Here is a 23,686-nt window from a genome sequence, read left to right as displayed (position 1 = left end):
AAGTTTCTTTTTGGTCTTAAAAGTAAAATTAGATTTATTTCTAAAATAAAAGCCAAGCTTCAGTTTGAGTTTCCTGATTAGATTAGCAATATGTACATTAAACAAAAGCTTATCATCAATCCAAATGCCCAAGTACTTATAAAAAGGTACTCTTTCAATAACTTTACCATCAGATGCAAAAATACTAAAATTATCAAGTACTTGTGCCTTAGCTTTTGAAAAAACCATAACTTTGTTTTCTGCGAATTTAAAACTAATTTTAAACTAACCAGAGCATCTTCCAGTAACTGAAATGCAATCTGAAGCTATTTTATCACCTGTGTTATAGATGGAGCAAGTGTATAAATAATAGTATCATCAGCATAAAAGTGTTTTTTTGCTTGAATGTCCTTGCCCAAATCATTTATATAAATAGAAAACAAAATAGGTCCTAAAATGGAACCCTGGGGGACCCCTTTAGATATATCAAGAAAATCAGATTTAAGATCCTCCACATGAACACACTGAGTTCGATTTACCAAATAATTTCTAAACCATTTCAATGTTCCTGGTCTGAAACCAGCACTACTAAGTTTATTTATCAGTAAATCATGATTCACTGAATCAAACGATCCACAAATAAAGCTGCACAGTGTTGTTTTTTATCCAAGGCACCAATAATATCATTTAACACTACCGTAGCAGCAGTAATGGTACTATGGCCAGTTCTAAAACCAGATTGATAAGAATTTAAAATATTATTATCCAATAAAAACTGTTTCAACTGTGAATTTACCTGAGATTCAAAAATCTTAGTCAAAACTGAAAGTTTGGAGATGGGACGATAGTTGTTCATGTCTGAGGGATCACCACCTTTAAATAATGGGAGAACATAAGCAGCTTTCCAAATTTTAGGTAACGAGTTTGATACAAGACTTAGATTAAATATATGAGTAAGTGGCTCAGCAATAATATCCGCTGCCACCTTCAAAAGATAAGGATCTAAGTTATCTGGGCCCACAGATGTCTTATTATCAATGCCTTTCAGCGCTTTACAAATCTGATTTACTGAAACTGGTTTAAAAACAAAAACATCCAGACTACCAGTCGCTGGTGTAATCCCAGAACATGGTACAGTTGTATTTGCATTCAAACTGTCAAATACAGACCCAGCTTGTATAAAATGTTTATTTAACTGGCTAATCATAGCAACTTTATTATTTATTTTATCTAGCCCAACCTGAATATATTCAGGTAGGCTAGAGGCTACATGAGTCCCTGACATGGATTTAATTATTTTCCAAAATTTTTAAGGGTTATTTAAATTCTCTGTAACTGACTTTAAATAAAACTCTGATTTAGACTTCCTAATCATCCAAGTGCACTTATTCCTTAGTGATCTAAATATAGACCAATCAGCAGAATTATTTGAAAATCTAGCTTGTGCCCATGATTTATTTCTTAAATGAATTAATTCTGAAAGACTATCTGAAAACCAAGGATTATCCCTACCACTAATCCTGAACTTCTTAATGGGAACATGTTTATTAGAAATAAGCTGACAAATTGACTGAAAATATTCCCATGCCAGTTCAACATCCTGTATTAAAGTTACCCTTCTAAGATCTCTATGATATAAATCATGCAAAAATGCTTGTTCCTCAAAATTTTTTAAATATCTTTTAAAAATAAAACGGGGTTTTACCTTAGGAAGTTTTATATCACGGACACAAGCAATTACACAATGATCACTGATATCATTACAAAATATACCAGTTGAAATAAATTTATGAGCAGCATTTGTTATAATTAGATCCAGTAAAGTAGATTTATGTTGCGCTTTAGTATTTAGCCTTGTTGGTACATTAATAAGTTGCGTAAGACTTAAGGAGTCACACAATTCTTTAAGACAATCTGAGGTCCCAGAGAGCCAGTCCCAATTCATATCACCCATAAGGATGAACTCAGAAGAGTCATTTAACTCATGTAAAATATCTGAAAAAGCTTTGAAAGCATCCCCTGTAGCAGACGGAGGTCTATAACAGCCAACCACAGTGATATTAGAGACTTTCGAAACACCCACTTTGATGGCCAAAACCTCAAACCGTTTAGCTCTAGTAATTGATAAAGTTACAGAGCTAACAAATTTAGATACAAAATCTCATTTACATACACTTGAAAATAAAAAATGTTCAGTTTATGAAGCAAGTTAATTGGCTGATGATAAAACTCTGGAATTTTCATTGGAGAAGTTGACAGTTGTTTGAGGTAGAGCAAACACAACTCGGGCTCACTCTCCTTATTGTGTCCATTTAATTCATTTGATCCCTGGTTGCAAAAAATAAGCAACAGTAATATATATAAAAAATACATGATGCCAACTTATATGCTGATGTGTTAAAAGTTGTATAAATCAGGTAGCCAAATGGATTCCAGCCTGACAATTGAAAAGGGGAAATCTATAGACTTAAACTCAGTCACACTGCTACACCCAGGGTCCAAAGTTTCAACAGTTAATATGCTCACCTTCCAGCTTCAACCAAAGTTCTAATAGCTCTGATAATCCATATAGTCCAGATTCAGGGCAGACCAAGGCCTTTGCAGGCCAAAATCAAAGTTAAGTAGAGTTCAGTGGCAATCCAATAACATCCAAAAATCCCAGATTAAAAGTGGTGATATTTCTCTTGAAAAAACTACTCAATCAAACTTAAATGAGACCCTTTGACCTTTTTAGGAGATGTACACCAGCAGGTAGTTTCCAAGCAAGCCAAAATCAAAATCAGAGTTCTGTGGCAATCCAATAAAAATAAAGTCCCAGATTGAAAGTGGTGATGTTTTTTTCTTGAGAGAACCACTCATTCAAACTTAAATGAGACACTTTGACCTTTTTTAGGATTTATACTCCAAAGATGGATTCAGAGCAGGCCAAGTCCTTTGCAGGCCAAAGTCAAAGATTTAAAGATCACTAATGATCCAAACCCTCCGACTGAAGTCCCGCTGCCACCCGCACAATCATGAAAACATAACAGGATGGGTTAACTCCAAAGATAATCAAGTAACTTAAGTGATTATTTAGATATCATGCATTGCTTTAAATGAGGCTGGAATTGTTTAATAGCAAAGAGATTTTTCAGTTACAGTCAATGTAACTACAAATTACAACACTATCCATTATTGACATTATTATTGAAACTTTGTGTTTATGATTAAAAGAAACTCACAGAATCATACTTTAAATCTCATTAAATTTTTTCTTAAAATTTCACACATTCAACTCAACTGCAGATCTTCCAGTATGGTGGCTAAATTGGGCTTTGGGAAAGGTTTACAAGAGAAAAAAAAAAAAAGGTGTTCAGTCTATATTTGTGTAGATGCAGTCCTAGACATTGACATAGTGTAACCGAAGTCTGCATTTTGTAATGCTTAACCATAACCATAACTTCAATGCCAAATAGCTGGCCCTTCTTTTTATGTTGACTCCTTTAATCTTCTAATATGTTAACAGTCTCTTCTATTTCTTTTTTTGTTTCCTACTGTTTTTTAACATCTTTTCATTATTATTTTCATTTTATCCCAGACGTAAAGCTTTAGAAGTATGCCTGTGCCAGTGATTTCTTTGTTTTTCTTGGTTTTTATGTATAAAAAGTCTAAGCAACACACAGTGAATGGGAAGTGAGTGCTGTGTGATATTTTCCTTTCTTCAATAAAGGTTGTACACACTGAGATTCTTGAAAGATACACTGAAAATAACTTAAATCCAAGGATTTTTCTATCCAAAACTCTATGATGATCCACTGACTTGGCTTCAGGCACGGCTCTTTTGTCAGACAAAAGTGAACTCAATTTCCTATACTTCAACAGATTAATACAACAGATTTTATTTTTATTTTAGTGAGGGTGAAAACGCCAGTGACTCAAAGTGTCCACTAGATGGAGTCAGAGTTTACTTGTTTCACAACAAAACAATAGCTGAGAGTTTTGTGGGGTAAAATAATAATAAGAACAAATTTACATGGTAACACTTTATAATAATATTCAATTATAAGTCATTTATAAATAAGTTATTAATTAATGATGAACGAATCATTTACAAAACATGACTAAACATTCATAAATGATTCATAAGTGGTATGCTAATGATTTACAAATGTGTTGTAAGTTATCTTAAAAATTGTGTAAATCATGAAATAAATCGGATCATTAGTAGATGGTTGATAAGTTATTAGTTGATACATTATCACTTATGAATCATTGAAGTATTTATGTTAAAGTATGTTGAAGTATTGTTTTGTATCTCAATAAACAATTGTTAATCATGAACAAATGATGAACAAACCATTAGTAAATGATCAGTATATGATTTATTGATGAAGTTATAAGCTGGTCAGTGTTCAAAAGCACAAACATGCAGGTATGCTAAAGCACTATTTTTAAGAAGAGTAATTTATTTGTTTTGAAGTGGATAAACATTTATAAATGCCTTACAGTCAGGTGATTCCAGTGGATTATGTTAAATCCTTTCACTCATTATCACAGACTTGTGTTCTCTGTGGAGTTTGTGGAATCTAGTGATAAAGTGAACCTCTGAACCGGTTTTACCTTCCACTGAAGCTCACATCAGGTGCACAGAGTTAAACACCCCATGTGTGTCAGAGAAGACAGCTGTCTATACCCTCACCAGTCAGCACTTACACTGCAGTACACACTACAAAGTGTTCAACACCTGTTATAGATGATGTGTAAATGCATGAATAAATCATTTACAAAGCTTTCTGCATCCCCTAATCTAAAGTGTAAACTATTCATCACTTGTAACCGCTCTTGCACATTAATAGATAGGTAAGCAAAAGTACACAAGACGAATTAATGTTATGTAGCTCAACGCTATGAAATGTAAGAATATCATCACTATGATATTCTAATGTCAACAGACTAATACATAGAATAACATTACAACTTTCAACATGCTCAAAGCAGTTTAGTATGATAGTATAACGTTAGACCAAGTGAAACGGCACATATTATTATTTTTTTTTACATATTTAAAACATACATATATAATGCTGCATTAAACAATTTCATAAGGGGATAAAATGTAAATAATAAATCAACTCCATAACAGATTCCAAGTGATCAAGGGCTTAGGACGTTCCAATTCAGCCGATTGCAAAGGTTTCCGCCAGTAGTGGGCACTTGTGCAACGTAAGCAATGACGTACATCGAGTCAATGAGACTGAGGGAAGTTAGTGAGGGAAGGGCATAAAAAACTAATTGGAATGTAGCCAATGTGCCAAAGCATTGCAGAGATACATTTCAGAGTAGTTTTGGCATCATACCATCAGCTTTGTTGCTGTGGTATACGAAAATGGTTTTGTCTATCAACTCCAAATAAGTTTCTGCTGGCACAGTCTAAAAATGATACGATTTGATTTTGGTGAAAATCAGACAAAGAGTTGGAAAAAAGAAGGTTTTGAAAGAAAATAAAAATGCCGGACAGGAAGTTTGGCCGATTATGACAAAATTTGTATCTATGTTCTCGGCATGACCAAAGGAATCTATTAAGACCAGGTTAATTATAATATATAATAATAATAATAATATAATAATAATAACCTTATTAGCATTTTTGGAAATTTCATTATAACTTTTGACCACAAGGTGGCGCTGCCCCAAAACTTTGTGTGTACTGTCATGGAATTGGAGTGATTACCGCTAAGTGGTATTAGTGATCTTGGTCATTTTGAAATCTTATGATCCATGATCTGATTTGTGATCTTTGCGTTGTTGTGACAGTATCATTGTTTTTTGTATTTTATGTGTATTTTTTTTTTTTTTTGTAAAATTGATTCTTTTGTTAATTCGAGTATTGTGAGTTGTGTTTTTCCCGGTTTGAGACTTGAGACTTTTTCACCGGCATTAACTCTTGCGCAAGGTTTGCACCTTGCTTCTTGTGTGATATCCATTGGCTCCCCTTCTTGTTTTAAAACGGAAAGATTTACAATATTATGACGTATCTCCCGCCACTGTTGGCATACATCTTTACAACTAAAGACGTGAACGTGAACTTGCGCACTGCGTAATTCGTGTCAACATTGCACTGTGCATCACATGTGCCCCAGAGACTTCTGAATACGATTGAGAAAGTAGTCAGATTCAAGCGTTTACATGGTCATGTTTTGCTGTTGGATCGGATTAGAAAAGGAATAAACCACCCCTTCCAATCTGATCGAAATTTCATTCAGATCGAGCTCAGTTGGATCGATTAAGGTGTTTACAAGAAAGTTTTTCAATCTGATTGAGCGGTCAATCCGATTACAAATGGATTATTTTGGTGCATGTAAATGCCATTGACTAAGGGAGACATTTAAAAAAACATGAAATCATAAACATGAAACATGAAAACAAGAACATGAACAAAACCCAAAACTAGACGTGACAAAGGTACAGAAAGGAAGAAGTAATGATCTCTAGATTAAGACTGGGACACACAGGATTAAACTCACTTGCAATAATGGGAGAAGCATGAAAATGGTATGTGTGATGAATGTGATGTTTTAGATAAACAAATATGATGATCAATGTAGAAGTCTTTTTAATAATATAAAGGACAGACCAGTAAATGTCACGGACCTGTAGGGAAAGGGTTTTAGAGATTCTCAGACATATAGGGCTGTTTTAACCTTTTTAAAGAATGCAGGATGAGAGCACAGGATATAATGTATGGGGATTGTGGTGCTTCTGCCCATCCTGGAGGATGAGGAGTCAGAGAGGAAGCTGAACACACAGCTCCAGCAGAGGGAGGGTGGAGCAATACATCCTCATACACAAACACAACACGTATCACCCATCTAAGATATACAGCCGGTGGCGGTAATACTCCTGAGTGAACGGCCATTAAGAAGATGAAGAAGAATGCTTAGTCACAGTTCTGTGTCCCTGGGGAAGGTAAGGAGGGTTCTCGCTGTTCTCTGTGATATCTATTGAATTTCTTTAATCATATTGACCATACATGCTAGTTAAAGAAATATATTGTTGTTAAGATGTTTATTAATGTATATGTGTGATTATTTTTGATGGATGGTTTCATATTTGTAATATTATTGAATGTTTTGTAAATTCCATGTGACAGAGCATATATTTTCTGTATATTATATTGTGTTTGAGGTTTATTTGGGTATTTTGGGGTTTTATTCTTTGTATTTTGGATACATCAGACATTTATCTTTATTTGTCATATGTTCTAGTTTATTTTTAGTGAGTTTGCGTACCATGTGCTTAGTATTAATTTAACTACAGCCACAGCTATATTATTTCCTTTTATAATTTGCAGTGTATTGTTATTTTGATGTTGATCAGTGACACAGTTGGGTTTCTTGTGGAAAGCTGTGGCAGTTCTGTGATGAATGTGGAGATGTTGCTGTTTGCTGCTTAGTGGCTGATGAGGAAAAAGAGCCTCATAAAAAGAAAGATGATCTGCTTTGACTGATCCACACCCTCACAGAGACACAACACAGAGATATTAGTGGGAGCACACTGACAAAGAGGGTTACATACCTGTCTGCCTCGCTGCTCAGATTGGTTTGCGTCTGTAACTCCGTATAGCTTTGTTTTGAATTTCTTACTTTTATTCATTGTTGCTTATTTTTTATTTTATTTTTTTTTTATTACCTTATATGTTATATTGCCTACCACACTAATCTGACGTCGCTAGCTTGTAATCTTTGAATCTAAATCGCTGTTACAACGCATTTGCATTTGCAGCGCTAGCTTGTTAACTTGTTAACAGTCTCTTGCGTGCTCCTTTTTCAACGCGTTCTTCAAACAGCTGTGGTAAGTCGGATCAGTCTACAAACACGGTGAGTCATGTCATCCTCTCCCAGCATTGCTACCTGTTCCATTTGCCACATGTTTACCATAGCTCTCTCTGTCAGCGACGAGGGATTTACATGTCATAAATGTAGGGAAATAGTCAGGCTGACAGAGAGAATCTCAGAATTAGAGACACGCATCCAAACTTTAATCGAGGATAGTAAGAATGCAAGGGCTTCAGATACTGTTTTGGATGCGACTAGCTTAGTGAACTCTGTACATTGTTCGGTTCCGGCTGTAGAGCCCGTGCAGCAGGGCACTTGGGTAACGGTGAGGCGGCCTAGCCGCGGAAAACACCACTCTTCCGTTCCAATAAGAACATCAAACAGGTTCTCCCCACTCAGTGATACACCCACTGAGAATCCTGTTGAAAGTGCCCTAGTTATTGGCGATTCTATTACACGGAACGTGAAAATAGAGACACCAGCCACCATAGTCACATGTTTGCCGGGAGCCAGAGCACCTGACATCAAAGCAAATTTAAAAGTGCTGGCTAATGCTAATCGTAAATACTCTAAGATTATTATTCACGTCGGCACTAATGATGTTCGACTTCGCCAGTCGGACATCACTAAAATGAACATTAAAGAGGTGTGTGAACTCGCAAGTACAATGTCAGGAGAAGTAATTTGCTCTGGCCCCCTTCCTGTTCGTCGGAGTGATGAGATAGTTAGCAGATTATCATCACTCAATGGCTGGCTGTCTAAGTGGTGTCCGCAAAATAATATAGGTTTCATAGACAATTGGAAAAGTTTTTGGGGCAGACCTGACATGTTGAAAAGAGATGGTATTCACCCCTCCCGGGATGGTGCTGCTCTTCTCTCTAGTAATATGGCACATAGTCTTAGAACTGAAACATGACAAACTGGGGCCCAAGTCAGGAAGCAGACAGACTGGCTAAACCGACCGTCTGCTAGCTGCCTCACGTTACAGAAGTCAGAAAATTCAGATAACTCCCAACACATAGAAACTCTTACACCTAGATATTTTCAAATACAGACTGTGTCTGTACCCCGAATTAGTAAAAACAAAAAACTTCCAAACCCATTTAATGGTAAAAATTTAATTGATGTTCAACAAATAAAAAAATAGAGATAATACTGATAAACAAATGATAAAACTCGGGTTGTTAAATATTAGATCCCTTTCTTCAAAATCACTTATTGTTAATGATATTATCAAAGATAATAATCTAGATGTGCTGTGTTTGACAGAAACTTGGCTAAAACCGAACGATTACATTACTTTAAATGAATCTAGTCCTAAAGGTTATGATTATCGACACAATGCCCGTCAGAAAGGCAAAGGGGGAGGTGTTGCTGTAATCTATAGTAATATTTACAGTATTAGTTAAAAGTCTTTCAAATATAATTCCTTCGAAGTTAGTATTGGCTGCAGATAAAGTCCTTGTTGTTGGTGATTTTAATATCCATGTAGATAATAAAAAAAGACGCATTAGGATTGGCATTTGCAGATATTCTAAACTCTATTGGTGTTAGACAACATGTGTCAGGACCCACTCATTGTCGTAATCATACTTTAGATCTAATATTGTCACATGGAATCGATATTGATGCTGTTGAAATTCTGCAGCAGAGTGATGACATCTTAGATCATTATCTAGTCTTGTGTATACTACATTTAGTCAAGGCGGCTAAACTGCCTCCATGCCATAAATATGGTAGAACCATCACTTCTACCACTAAAGATTGCTTTATAAATAATCTTCCTGATCAGTTTCATCGCCTTAGCATACCAGAAAGCTTAGAAGACCTCGATGATGTAACAGAAACTATTGACTCTCTCTTTTCCAGCACATTAGACTCAGTTGCTCCTTTGCGCTTAAAAAAGATTAAGGAAATTAATCCAATGCCATGGTACAATGAGCACACTCGGGCCCTAAAGTTAGCAGCCAGAAAAATGGAGCGCAGCTGGAAGAAAACAAAACTAGAAGTATTTCGCATTTCGTGGAGAGAGAGAATGATTGAGTACAGAAAGGCCTTAAAATCTGCTTATTTTTCAAAACTTTTAGAGGAAAATAAACACAACCCTAGGTATTTATTTGATACAGTGGCTAAATTAACAAGAAATAAATCTTCAACTTCTGATGTTTCCAAAGAGCACAGCAGTAATGACTTTATGAACTTCTTTACTTGCAAGATTGATAATATTAGAGAAAAAATTATAACCATGCAACCGTCTATTACGGTATCGCGTCAGATAGTGCATTGTAGTGTCCCTGAGGAAAAATTCAATTCATTTACTGCTTTAGGAGAGGAAGAATTGTCTAAACTTGTTAAATAACCAAAATCAACAACATGTATGTTAGACCCTATACCGACTAAGCTATTGAAAGAAATGCTTCCAGAGGTTATAGATCCTCTTCTTAATATCGTCAATTCATCTTTATCACTAGGACACATACCAAAAACTTTTAAGCTGGCTATTATTAAACCTCTTATTAAAAAACCACAACTTGATCCTAGAGAATTAGTCAATTACAGGCCCATCTCAAATCTCACTTTTCTGTCAAAAATACTAGAAAAAGTAGTATCATCACAACTATGTTCCTTTTTAGAAAGAAATAGTATCTGTGAGGATTTCCAGTCAGGATTTAGACCGTACCATAGTACTGAGACTGCTCTCATTAGAGTTACTAATGATTTGCTCTTATCATCAGATCGTGGTTGTATCTCTCTATTAGTGTTACTGGATCTTAGTGCTGCATTTGACACTATTGATCACAATATTCTTTTAAATAGACTCGAAAATTATGTTGGCATTAGTGGAATTGCATTGTCATGGTTCAAATCATACTTATCTGACCGTTATCAGTTTGTAGTAGTAAACAAAGACATGTCATATCGATCACAAAATCAGTATGGAGTACCACAAGGCTCAGTACTAGGACCGTTGCTGTTCACTCTGTACATGCTACCCTTGGGAGATATCATCAGGAAGCATGGCGTTAGTTTTCACTGTTACGCTGATGATACTCAGCTCTATATTTCTTCGTGCCCTGACGAAACTTACCAATTCACAAAATTAACAGAATGCATAGCAGAGATTCTAATTTTTGGACCAAAAACTTCTTCACGTAATAACCTAGAATACTGTCTAACACTTGATGGCTGCTCTGTTAAGTCTTCGTCGTCACTTAGGAACCTGGGTGTGCTCTTTGATACCAATCTTTCATTTGAAGGCCATGTTACTAGCATCTGTAAAAAAGCATTCTTCCATCTTAAAAATATATCTAAACTACGACATATGCTCTCAATGAAAAATGCAGAACAGTTAGTTCATGCATTCATGACCTCAAGGCTAGATTACTGTAACGCTCTACTGGGTGGTTGTTCTGCTCGCCTGATAAATAAACTACAGCTCGTACAAAATGCAGCAGCTAGAGTTCTTACTAGAACTAGGAAGTATGACCATATTAGCCCAGTTCTGTCAACACTGCATTGGCTTCCTGTTAAACATCGTATAGATTTTAAAATCTTGCTAATTACTTACAAAGCACTAAATAGTTTAGCTCCCCAGTACCTGAGCGAGCTCCTAATTCATTATAGTCCTTCACGTCTATTGCGATCTCAGAATTCAGGCCAGCTGATAATACCTAGAATATCAAAATCAACTGCAGGCGGTAGATCCTTCTCCTATTTGGCACCTAAACTCTGGAACAATCTTCCTAGCATTGTTCGGGAAGCAGACACACTCTGTCAGTTTAAATCTAGACTAAAAACGCATTTCTTTAACCTGGCATACACATAACACATTACCAATTTATATTTTCAAATCTGTTAAAGGATTATTAGGCTGCATAAATTAGGTCAGCCGGAACCGGGAACACTTCCTATAACACCTGATGTACTCGTTACATCAGAAGAAGAATGGCATCTACGCTAATATTAGTCTTTCTGGTTATCCCGAGGTTTACCGTAGTCAACCGGATCCGGGCCGTATCCAGGTGAAACCAAGGACCTGCGCCTTGACACGACCACAACGCAGCCCTGAAGTATCAGCAGAGATTGAATCAACTAGATCATCCACTCTGAAGGCCTCATCGACACGACAGCCACGACACAGTTCCTCAACAACCGTCCATACCGCCGTGATGAATACAGTCCTCAACTGGATGGAACTGGAATAAATACTTTGAATGTTGTGATCCTGTCAGACCTATGATAGCTACCTGAATCGTAACAAAGCACTGTTGGCCAGAGGAGAACTGGCCCCCCAACTAAGCCTGGTTTCTCCCAAGGTTTTTTTCTCCATTTAAACACCTATTTGCCACTTGTCTGCCACCTGATGTCACCTGATGGAGTTTGGGTTCCTTGCCGCTGTCGCCTTTGGCCTGCTTAGTTGGGGACACTTGACATTTGACTTGACATTTGATATTCAACAGTGCTTTGATCTGCCTGCATTGACACTATTCTTTTAAGAGCTGCTGTGCAGCCAAATAATGTACCAATGTAAAGCTGCTTTGACACAATCTACATTGTAAAAAGCGCTATATAAATAAAGGTGACTTGACTTGACTTCACATACATACACTCACACATACACATACACTTACATGATATATATATATATATATATATATATATATATATATACACACACACACACACACACATGTATATACACATATATATGCACATACACATATATATATATATATATATATATACACACACACACACACATATATATATATATATATATATGCAGCATGAATGAGTACTCCTCTGAAACTTAAATTCAGCAGTTACTCTTTACTCAGAAGACATGTTAGGGATCTTTAGAGATAAAATGTTCCAGCAAGTCTGCTTGATCAATTACCAAAGAAGCATTTCAAAATTATTCAGGAAAATAAGATTGTCTTATCAAAGTGATATGATAAGTTGTGTTGCAAAAATAGAAGAAGAAGAAGAAGTTTTATTTATATAGTGCCTTTCCATAGCTCAATGTCACTTCACATAGTGCTATACATTTGCATACACAATACAAACACATAAGGCTACATATAGCCACATTATCCAAAATACATACTGAAAAGATATACGTTTTTAGTGGAGTCTTGAAGCTAGGCAAAGATGATATATTATGAAGTGTAAGGGGTAGCGAATTCCATAATTTAGGAGCATTAACACTAAATGACCTACCACCTACAGTGGACAGCCGAAAACGAGGAATGGACAAAAGACCAAGCTCAGATGATCTGAGGGACCGGGCAGGGGAGTAGGAGTAGAGTAGGTCAGACAGATATGGATGCGCAAGACCATTTAACGCCTTAAATGTTAGAAGTAATATCTTAAAGTGAATATGTGATGCCACAGGTTGCCAGTGAAGATCATGCAGTAGAGGAGTAATGTGAGCAGAATGCCTGGTGGAGGTGAGAACTCTTGCTGCTGAGTTTTGAACATACTGTAACCTTGCTATGAGATTTTTAGGCAGACCAAGAAATAGAGCATTGCAATAATCCAGACGTGATGTATTTAATGCATGAATTAAGATTTCGGCATCAGCTAGAGTGAGAGAAGATTGAAGACGTGCAATATAACGAAGATGGAAAAAAGAGTTTTTAACAACAGAAGAAATATGAGAGATGAGTCAAAAAAGACACCAAGATTATGGACAGATGAAGAAGGCTTAACATGAACCCCGTCAATTTCAAAGGACAGGTCCATCCTTTTGACTGAGGTAGCAGAGCCAATCATCAATATTTCAGTTTTGTTATTATTTAGTTTAAGAAAATTCAAGGACATTGTAACGCAGAGTTGAAATGTTATTGCCCAGAAAAACAAATGTGTAGAGAATGTGTAGTGCTCTTGGAAAATGATGCACGTGAGGCGAGAGCTGGCGTATTTTCCCCGGGTTTAATAAAATGACTTATACATCGTCACACTCGTCCGCATACATGGGGATGAGTGAGAGAAAAGGATACAAATAAACATTCAACTTAGGTCACAAACAGAAAAAGGAAAATAAAAGGGAAAAGAGTACAAAGTCGATAGAGCGTTATCTCTTCTCCTGCACTGTTCGCATTCTCTTACAGACGCGCGCACACAATGCACATGCGCAGTTCACATTCTACCTCAAATTACTGTAAAATGCTCTAAGTGACCGTTACAGAGTCCCCCCTGGAAAAATTGGCTGTCCTCAGCCAACAGCACCGTGAAGATACAGGAAATAAACAACTTCATACATGAATAGTTGTAAATACTCAGACCTCACAGAAAAGTCAAGCTAAATTATGAGAAATACTGACATACATGACAGTCTTTAACTCATTGGAACCCTTCTGACCAAGGACACAAAAAGAAAAGGTCACAAGCAGAGAAAAAAAAAAAATACATAGGCATTTCAGAAACCCATGGCAAAAAACATTTTACAGGATAACTTCTTATATTATGTTCACAAGAACAAAACACAACATTGATTAACTTAGAAACAGTCAACAAAAACCATTAACAGTATAGTATGGTGTCATGTTATTACAGCGGTGTAGAAATCAAAATACACACCACAATCCAATGCTTACTTTAAATCCAACTGCTAAGTCCAATCGCAGGAAATGGCAGGATCAACACACTCGCTCCCTCCTTCTGCACTGACATCATCAAATAAATCAGACAGAGAAACTCTCACATCAGACTCCAAGAGATCGCCGACATCATTAATAGGAAATTCACAAGACGACAAACCCGGACTTTCATGACAGTAGCCCCCATCACCCAACAAGGTACTGTTCTCTGGAACTTCCGGAGGAGGCTCCACAGGCACAACCTCTGATACATTACCAGAATCCCACGTACGGAAAGGTTCCATGTTTACCACATGAAACACCCCAGCATCCTTCCCCGTGGTCACATCAGTAAGTCTATAATTTACATCAGACAACTTTTTTGTGACCCAGTAAGGACCTATGTATAAGGGCGCAAGTTTGGCAGCAAAATTCGTAGATGCATCCGACCGTGGATGAGTCTTAACCCGCACCAGATCATTAACGGAGAAAGAAACGAGACGACACCTCTTGTCATAGTGGCGCTTTTTCTTAGAGTGACTTGCTTCCAGAAAAAAACCTAACATGATCCGAAGCCTCCTGGAGTGAATGCTTCAGGGCATCCAAAGAAGTCACACCTGGATAATCAGGTTGATAAATTAGATCCAAGGGCGTGTCCAGTTCTCGGCCATACAACACCATTGACGGACTCAGTCCAGTACTCTCATGTTGAGCTGTCCGTAAGGCAAAACAAATGTGAGGAAAAAACCGATCCCAAGAAGTATGCTTGGTCCCAACATATGCTCTGATGGCCGTTTTCAGCATTCAATTCACTCGCTCTAGTGGCATTGGTCTGAGGGTGGTAAGCTGTTGTAAACCTGTGCTCAGTACCCAAAGCAGAAACTGTGTGTTTGAAGAGATCACTCATAAAAGCAGAACCTCGGTCTGATATCAAGTACTTTGGGGAACCATACCAGGAAAAAACTTCACTGAGCAGCTTTCTAGCAGCAACAAGAGCTGTAGCTTCCCTCACAGCACAAACTTCGATCCACTTCGAGAAGTAATCGACGAACACAAGGATATACGCGTTACCACTCGGCGTCCGGGGCAAAGGGCCCACGAAGTCCACCCCTGTGTACTCCCAGGGATATTGAGGAAACCACCTGGTTTTTTTCTGGGAAGGCTTAGTGAACTGGCAGATGGCACATGAACCCACATACTGCTTCACATCTGACAGCATGTTAGGCCAGAAAAATCTCTGTTTAAGCCTTGCCACCGTTTTAGTCACACCCAACTGACCTGCAGTGGGATGATCATGAAAATACTCCAACAGAGACCTCCTAATAGTCTGAGGAGCGTACAGCTTAAACTGTTTCATAGGGTGCAAGGTACAAGACGATTTTGGATCTTTGTGATACAGAAGACCATCAAGAACAACATACAGAGGATCTTCTTCTGGAGATATACTCTCACCATCCTCCAACACCCTGAACAGCTTTCCAACGTCTGGATCGTTCAGCTGTAAACTTCTCAAATGATCCCGGTCTGTAAACAACACAGACGGCAAGGAACGCAGGTCCAGACTCCCAAGAACAGCACAATCAGGTAGAATGTCGAGCGGCTGACCACAAGAAGATAAGGGGTTCCTGGATAAACTGTCGGGAACACTGTTGGACACTCCAGGTTTATGGATAATTTCGAAATCAAAATCCTGTAACCGAAGTGACCACCGAGCTAGTGGGGTTTAGTCTTGACATCAGCCACTTCAGACTGCTGTGGTCGGAAAAAACTGTGACGTGCAGTCCCTCAATGTACGGTCTGAAATACTCAAGTGCCCAAATTACCGCTAGGCACTCCTTCTCGGGGGTAGAGTAAGGGCGTTCAGATTTGTGCAAAGCACGGCTGGCATAAGCAATTGCACAGTCTCTTCCTTCCTCATCCTTCTGGATCAAAGCAGCTCCCAGACCGACATCACACGCGTCAACGTGAATGAAGAATGGAAGTGAAAACTGTGGAAATCTCAAGATGGGCACAGATGTCAATTTACTTTTGAGGAAATCCATAGCATTTTGACAGTCTTGGGTCCACAGAAAAGGTACACTGGCCCTCGTAAGAGCAAAAAGAGGTTCAGCATGTTGTGCATACTCGTGAATGAATCGCCGATAGTAACTTGTCAGACCCAAGAACTGTCTCAACTTCTTGGCGTTTACTGGAGTAACAAAATCAACAACTGCCTTCACCTTTTCCTCATTGGGTAGGATGCCGTCCTTTGTGATCCGATACCCCAAGAAGGTAAGGTCCTTCCTACAGAACTGACACTTCTCCAACTTGATTGAGAGACCAGCAGACTTAAGCCTAGCCAGGACCTCTTCAAGGTTTATCAGGTGTAGTTCAAACGTGGGCGAGGCAACCACAATATCATCAAGGTAAACTGCGCACGACTTGTAGATAAGGCCTGTCAGAACCATGTTCATAAGCCTCTGAAAAGTGGCTGGGGCGTTACAAAGGCCAAAAGGAAGAACACGGAACTGGTACAACCCACGGTGAGAAATAAAAGCAGTCTTAGGCCTTGAAGATTCCTCCACGGCCACCTGCCAATAGCCCCTGGCTAGATCGATTGTGGACACAAAATTTCCTCTCGCTAGAAAATCAAGGGACTCATCTATTCTCGGAAGTGGGTACGAGTCTTTCATCGTAAAATGGTTCAGCCCTCGATAATCTACACAAAACCTTGGTTCACCGGAAGGCTTTTGAACGATGACAACTGGTACAGCCCAAGGCCCTGATGCTGGTTCCACAATACCTTCTGCTAGCATCATGTCGATCTGCCTCTCAATCAGTTCTTTCTTCGCAAATGAGGTACGGTATGGAGCAAGATGGACAGGTCTGGCCTGACCTGTGTCAATTTTGTGCTCAACAAGGGATGTATGGCCTAGATGTCCATCGAATAAATCAGAAAAAGATCTCAACAACTCAGCAAGCTTAATTTTTTCACCATCATTTAGAGCAGCCTCATCCACTTTTGTAGCCAAACTAAAAGAACTGGACGCTAAACCAAGTATACCGTGACTTGGTGACATCAAGTCAACTCCCTCCAGCTCTTCTGAGACCTCTGGCACATCACCCAGAACAACCGTTCTGGAAGGAACCTGAATCACAACAGAAGCTCTCATCATAAAATCCATGCCCAAGACGAGTGGTGCTGAAAGGTTTTTGATGACTGCAAAACGATGGTAAAAGCGCTGGCCCATGAAACTAAACTGTAGCCAAGCCAAACCCAAAGGACAACACAGTGCCCCATCTGCAAGCTGTAAAGGAGGCGCAGACCAAACTGTTGTCTTAAAAGTCCCCCCAGGAACAATTTTTGAAACATCCTCTCGCACAGCTGAAATGGAAGCACCCGTATCCAGGGTAGCTTCAAGTACCTGGCCGTGAAAATTGACCTGAACACGGAAAGGTGTGTTCCAGGAAGATGAAGATGTGACGTCTTCCACATGACCAAGAGCAAGCTGAGTGGACTTAGATGAGTCAGATAAGTGAGGCTCAATTACTGTCTCGGGGGAGGATTGCCTCTCTGAAACGTCCTCCCCCCCCGAAGTTTCCCGACTTGGGCCTAACTGAGGCACCCGGGTCCGCAACCACCGTACGAAACATGTTACCTTGACGTTCTGAGCTCTGCATCTCCATAGTCTGTTCAGTGTGTCGACTGGGCGAACCTCCTGAGCGTACATTTGGACTACTCTGGAGTCTACAAGATGGACAGTTACGGGAAGTAAACCCCGGCGTCAAACACTTGAAGCAATAAAGTTCCCTCGGGACAGGAACCGACTGCGGGATTTGGGGCGCATAAGAACCACACGGACCCAAGACTGCATGTAGCTCATGCGCATGTAAAAGAAGGTCCATCACAGATGTTACTGCAGTACCATAGAGCTCTACCCTGTATTTTTCAACATCGGTCCAGGATACCTCTCATAATGTACTCCTGATTATCAGAAGGCAGAAAAACCTTCCTAAACAGATCGCAAAACTGGGCCCATGTGGAAACATGAGAACTCAGGACATTAAACCACTTCTTTGGCTCTTTGGAGAGAAAACGGGGAAGCTCCAGTATCATCTGGGAATCAGTAAGATCTAACGAAGTCCTGTATATGTCGACAGACTGACTCGTCTTTCCTTCACCGTCGAATATTACAGGTTCAAGACGTGACTGATGGAGGACAGAGGCCAAGACCCTGGACGTAGCTGACAAATCAGCCGAAGCTGGTTGAGACACTGCAGGTGTACATACATGAGGCGCATTATGAAAAACTGACCTTGAATCACCCATCAGAGCCTGTCCTCGAACATACGGAGTAGAAGCGGCTAAAGGACAAGATTCCGGGCGTGACACAACAGGAACGGTACCGTTATCTGGACTCATGCAGTCAATCACACTCTTTTGCAGGTCCAGCGAGTCACGGAGACAGCGTTGCAGTACAGCGACCTCATCCTGTAGGAACTGAACCTGAGACCGTAAGTCTCCATCCTCTCTCTGAGATGTACTCTGTCTTGGTAAATAGTCAGAACATGTCAGTAAATCAAGTAGGTCACGATTTTCAGCCATCTTGTATAATCTATATTCAGCAAATTATAGAAATATAATCAGAAAAGTAAAACAAAATATTATATGCAGATGCACAGTTTACAATGAATCAATCAGAAAATAAGCACAATACAGTACATTAAACCTGTTTGTCTGCTGAAGAAATATTAATGTGCACCTGTACAGTCTCTGTTAAAACAATATAAACAATTTCTCAGAGAAGATGCACAAAATACAATACAAACTTAGATAAGAACCAATGACAGTTTTTTTTTTTTTAGACACAGTATCAGGCCACGTGAAGAGATGAAGAAGGAAAAAAAAACGTGACGTCGAACGGTAAAGGCTTGTGTAGTCGCCTCAAAAAAAATGTGCAATCCGGCAAAAACACAAAACAAATGTCCGTTTTTCCAAGAGGAAGAAGAAAAAAAAAATCAAAATAAATATTCCAAGTGTTTCTTCTTTCTTAAGTCTCTTCAAACAGAGTTCTGAATTCAAGGAACAATAAACTGTCCGTCCTGTTGAAAAATATGACCAACTAGACGAAACAAAACAGCATGAAGTTCACCTGCACTATTTGCAGCTCCAGTCAATCTCATACAAGTCTTTAAACAGCAGAAAATCCGCGAAACGTGATCGCACGTCCATCAACTGAATTCCACGCGCTCTCCGCGGTTAGCAAGCTAACCTTAGTTGTCTTGCCTGGAAAACACATCGAACCACAAACATGTCCGTCGATAATCCGTAACCGGCAGGAGAGAACGAGACAACGTTGGTAGATTCAAACTGTTCGGGCGCCACTTTGTAAAGCAGAGCTGAAATGTTATTGCCCAGAAAAACAAATGTGTAGAGAATGTGTAGAGCTCGAGGAAAATGATGCACATGAAGCGAGAGCTGGCGTATTTTCCCCGGGTTTAATAAAATGACGTATACATCGTCACACTCGTCCGCATACATGGGGATGAGTGAGAGAAAAGGATACAAATAAACATTCAACTTAGGTCACAAACAGAAAAAGGAAAATAAAAGGGAAAGCGCGGTTATCTCTTCTCCTGCACTGTTCGCATTCTCTTACAGACGCGCGCACACAATGCACGTGCGCAGTTCACATTCTACCTCAAATTACTGTAAAATGCTCTAAGTGACCGTTACAACATCCAATGCTTGATATCCCTGATGCATGCAGTAAGTGAGTCAGGCAGGGATAGCTTATCAGAGCTGGTGGTAAGGTAGATTTGAATGTCATCATCATAGCGATGAAATGGATAGCATAGTAGGAAATGAGCCAGGAAAGAGCTGAACCAGTGATACCAATATCAGAAAGGCGAGAGATTAGTATTTCATGGCAGACTTTGTTAAATTCAGAGCTAAGATCGAGAAGAATCAGGATGGTAGAGGGAATGCCATGGCATGGGCCAAAAATTGTAGTGAGTGGGCGATGATTGGTCAGCAACGTGAACTGATTTTAGGTTAGGAAGTAACCAGGTGAGTGTGAGGAGACGAGGTGGTGGAGGGATGCTGAAAACTGTTGAGGATGCATGGGTGAGTTGACTGTGATTATATATAGGCCTGCACTCATGCTGATTGGGTAGATATGTTGAATACTGATTATCTGACATTGTTCCTCCCGAACCTTGTAAATAAAACATCATATCATTATGTGGAAAGTGTATATATATACGTGTGTGTGTGTGTGGTTGCTTGTGTCTCATATTGTTTTCTTTTCCCTACAGAATTGGGGTGCCAGTACTAGCCAGAGTCCTCTGTGTGTGGTGGTGGTTCGGCTGTCAGTCTGCAGTGTTCACAACGGGGGTTTCGCTTCTGTGCTGTGAGAGAGCCCGAGTTCCCCAGTTCTGAAGTGGTAAAATTGTGTGTCCGTGTGGGTGTGTAACATGTTGTATGGTTGATGCATTCATTTTAATGTTTGTATATTAAAGTGACCAGTTTTGTATTATTCTGAATGTTTTTTTTTTGTGTGTGTTTTTTTAATTGTGTGAAATGTTCCATCATTGTCTGATATCTGACTTAGCCAAGCTATGCATCTGTGTGCTTTGTGTGCTTGATGTACCTCTGGGTCCCCGGCCAATTTCCGGGGTGGCGTAGTCTATTTAGTGCCATAATTGCCATTGTGTTAAGCTTTTGATAGCATACTGCCACATATATAAAGCTGTTTTAGTAATCAATGAGATCAATCTGTAGAAGGACTAAAATAACAGCTTTCATTTGGTGTGGAGATTGAATTTATTCTGTGTTGCAGGTTCAGGCACGATGAACGGCATTATTCCCAAGAGCAAAGCAAAAGGCACTGACATCTGTGGAGTAGGTCACTGGTATTATTATATAATCCGCTCTGATCTCTGCAGCTTTTTGCAGTCAAGAAATTTAAATAAAGGTTCAGCCATCTCTATTCGAAGTCTGCACCCTTCCTGCCAAAATGGAGACCATTACCTTGGTGATTCGGATAACTATTTTTACATCATCAAGGGCAATGAGTACCGCAGAGTCAGGGACCTGACGACAGACAGCAATGCTGTAGTTTACAGCCTTCATCCCAACTGCCAGGGTGGAGACCACTACCTCTCAACTGGTATAGATTTTTTCATCATCTTCCAAGAAAAAGGCAGGTATCGAAGAACAACAAACATGAGCCAAGACTCAGATGCTGAAGAATACGACCTGCATCCCGACTTCAGAAACGGTCTCTATTACTGGGGCGTACAAGGCTACTTCTCCTTCCTCAAGCCAGGCTCAAAGTGGGGAGTTGAGTTCTACACCGGTACCAACCTCAGCAGTAATGATCACCCTGAAGTCTATTCTGTTCATCCTGATGTTCTTAACTTCCTCCCTGGTGGGCTGTCAGTAACTATAGGCCCAGCCTTTGCCATTTGGGAGAATATTAAAACTATAACTAATGACCACAGTAATAAACCAGTGACATGGACAAGGAAAATCACTAAAAAGGTGGGATACAATAAGGAGAAGATGTCCCAGATCACACACAACTGGAACATAGCCATATCAGCCTCAGCTAAATTTGGAGAGCTTTCAAAGTTAATTACGAAAATGCACCTCTCCCTTTCTGCAGAATATGGAGGTTCACATGTCAGCACTAAAAACGAAAGCTGGAACGAAATGACTGAAGAGGAAGAAGAACTCACATTTGATCTGAAGCCAAATGAGTCTGTATATCTGTGGCAGTACAGACTGGGTCTTGGTCAAGAACAAGTGTTGTTCTGCCGTGATTTAAAGATTACAGATCGTCCTATCCGTCCAACTGAAGACCTGCTGCCACCCACACAATCATGAAAACATATCAGGATGGTTTAACTCCAAAGATAATCAAGTGCTTCAATTATATACCTTAATTATACTTATCAAGTAATTATTTAGATATCTGCATGCATTGCTTAAAATGAGGCTGGAATTGTTTAATATAGCAAAGAGATATTTCAGTTATAGTCAATGTAACTACAAATGACAACACAATCCATTATTGTCATTATTATTGAAATTTTGTGTTTATGATTAAAAGAAACTTGCAGAATCATACTTTAAATCTCATGAAGTTTCTTAAAATTTCAAACATGCAACCCAACTGCAAATCTTCCAATATGGTGGCAAAATTGGGCTTTTGGAAAGTTTTACAAGAAAAAAAATGGGTGTTCCGTCTATATTAGTGTAGATGTAATGAAGGGGGAGATTCTGGAATCCCTTGTCTCTTCAGTATGTGTAGATATATCCTTTTGAGAGATTTATAATGAGTGAATATAATAAAGGTATTGATCAATAATAAACATTTTATCCTGCTATATATTATATGATTTTTAATTACTTCAAGTGAGATTTTACTTATAGAAATGACCAGTCTGATTACTGGGATGTGCTCGTTTCATGTATTCTAATGTCTGTATTTGATACCTGAGAGGTGACTGTCGGGTCTGGCCCATTCCAGGTAAGCAGTAACAGTGCTTGCTCATTTAGCCCGGCTTCCAGAGATGAAATATGGACTTGTTTACTAAGATTTCAAAAAGGCCTCCAACATGTGTTAAAACATATATCTGTTCTTCTAGCTGACCAAGACAGCCAAGGTCAAAGGAGTCAATTCAGCCTGTTGTATACTTGTACTTCAAGTATACAACAAGATCTTACATGAACTGTCCCAAATGAACTGTTTCTTATGCTCAAATAGCATGATTTTCTAGGCCGGACCAGCCAATGCGCATGTGCAGTCATAAGTGTGCTTCTCAGAACACTTGATAGTTTCAGTGCAGGAGCTTCTACCGGCAGCTCCAGTGATGCAATAACAAGTCAGTGTCATATAAAGTCAAAAGAGTCAAACAAGTTTAACTAACACAACTACTAAATGAATACCATGAATGATAAAGGAATAAAATGTGCAAGATGCATAAAATACAAACGATTAAGTTGGGTGTGGCTATGGAAGAGTTACGTTATCTTATGGAAAGATAAACTGATGTTGTGTAACACTTCCTGAGCGCACACGATGACCACGAGCAGCGCTCCATTGTGCGCAGATTCACTAAAGATGGAGAAGTGGGTGCGTGTGTGACATGGGACTGCACTGCTGAGAGTATTCACTGAGTTCAGAGAATTTTATACTTGCATTGTGTGCATCAATGCTGAAAAGTGTTTCTATCTTCATTTGTTAGTAAATAAGATAATTGTGTTTGTGTGTTATATTGATATTTATTGCTAATGTCTGACTGATGCTATGCTAGAGTCATTGT

General features: G+C 39.0%; 2 protein-coding genes across 2 annotated transcripts in view; both read left to right on the top strand.

Moving 5' to 3' along the window:
* The window catches only part of LOC127519203 (uncharacterized), a 386,503-nt gene that overhangs the window by 110,809 nt on the left and 252,008 nt on the right, over positions 1–23,686 (top strand). The gene's annotated exons all lie outside the window — the stretch shown is intronic.
* On the top strand, positions 6,724–22,487 carry LOC127519200 (uncharacterized). Its single transcript, XM_051906746.1, has 3 exons — positions 6,724–6,924; positions 20,672–20,799; positions 21,196–22,487. The coding sequence occupies exon 3, from the start codon at positions 21,207–21,209 to the stop codon at positions 22,242–22,244; it is 1,038 nt and encodes a 345-aa protein (XP_051762706.1). The 5' UTR covers positions 6,724–6,924; positions 20,672–20,799; positions 21,196–21,206; the 3' UTR covers positions 22,245–22,487.

This window comes from Ctenopharyngodon idella, chromosome 9 (assembly GCF_019924925.1).
Source record: "Ctenopharyngodon idella isolate HZGC_01 chromosome 9, HZGC01, whole genome shotgun sequence".
Taxonomy (NCBI): domain Eukaryota; kingdom Metazoa; phylum Chordata; class Actinopteri; order Cypriniformes; family Xenocyprididae; genus Ctenopharyngodon; species Ctenopharyngodon idella.
Note: the sequence above shows the minus strand (reverse complement) of the source record. Positions and strands in the feature narration are given on the sequence as shown.

Coding starts and splice junctions, on each gene's coding strand:
- LOC127519200 (XM_051906746.1), top strand. CDS start 21,207: ATGAACGGCATTATTCCCAAGAGCAAAGCAAAAGGCACTGACATCTGT.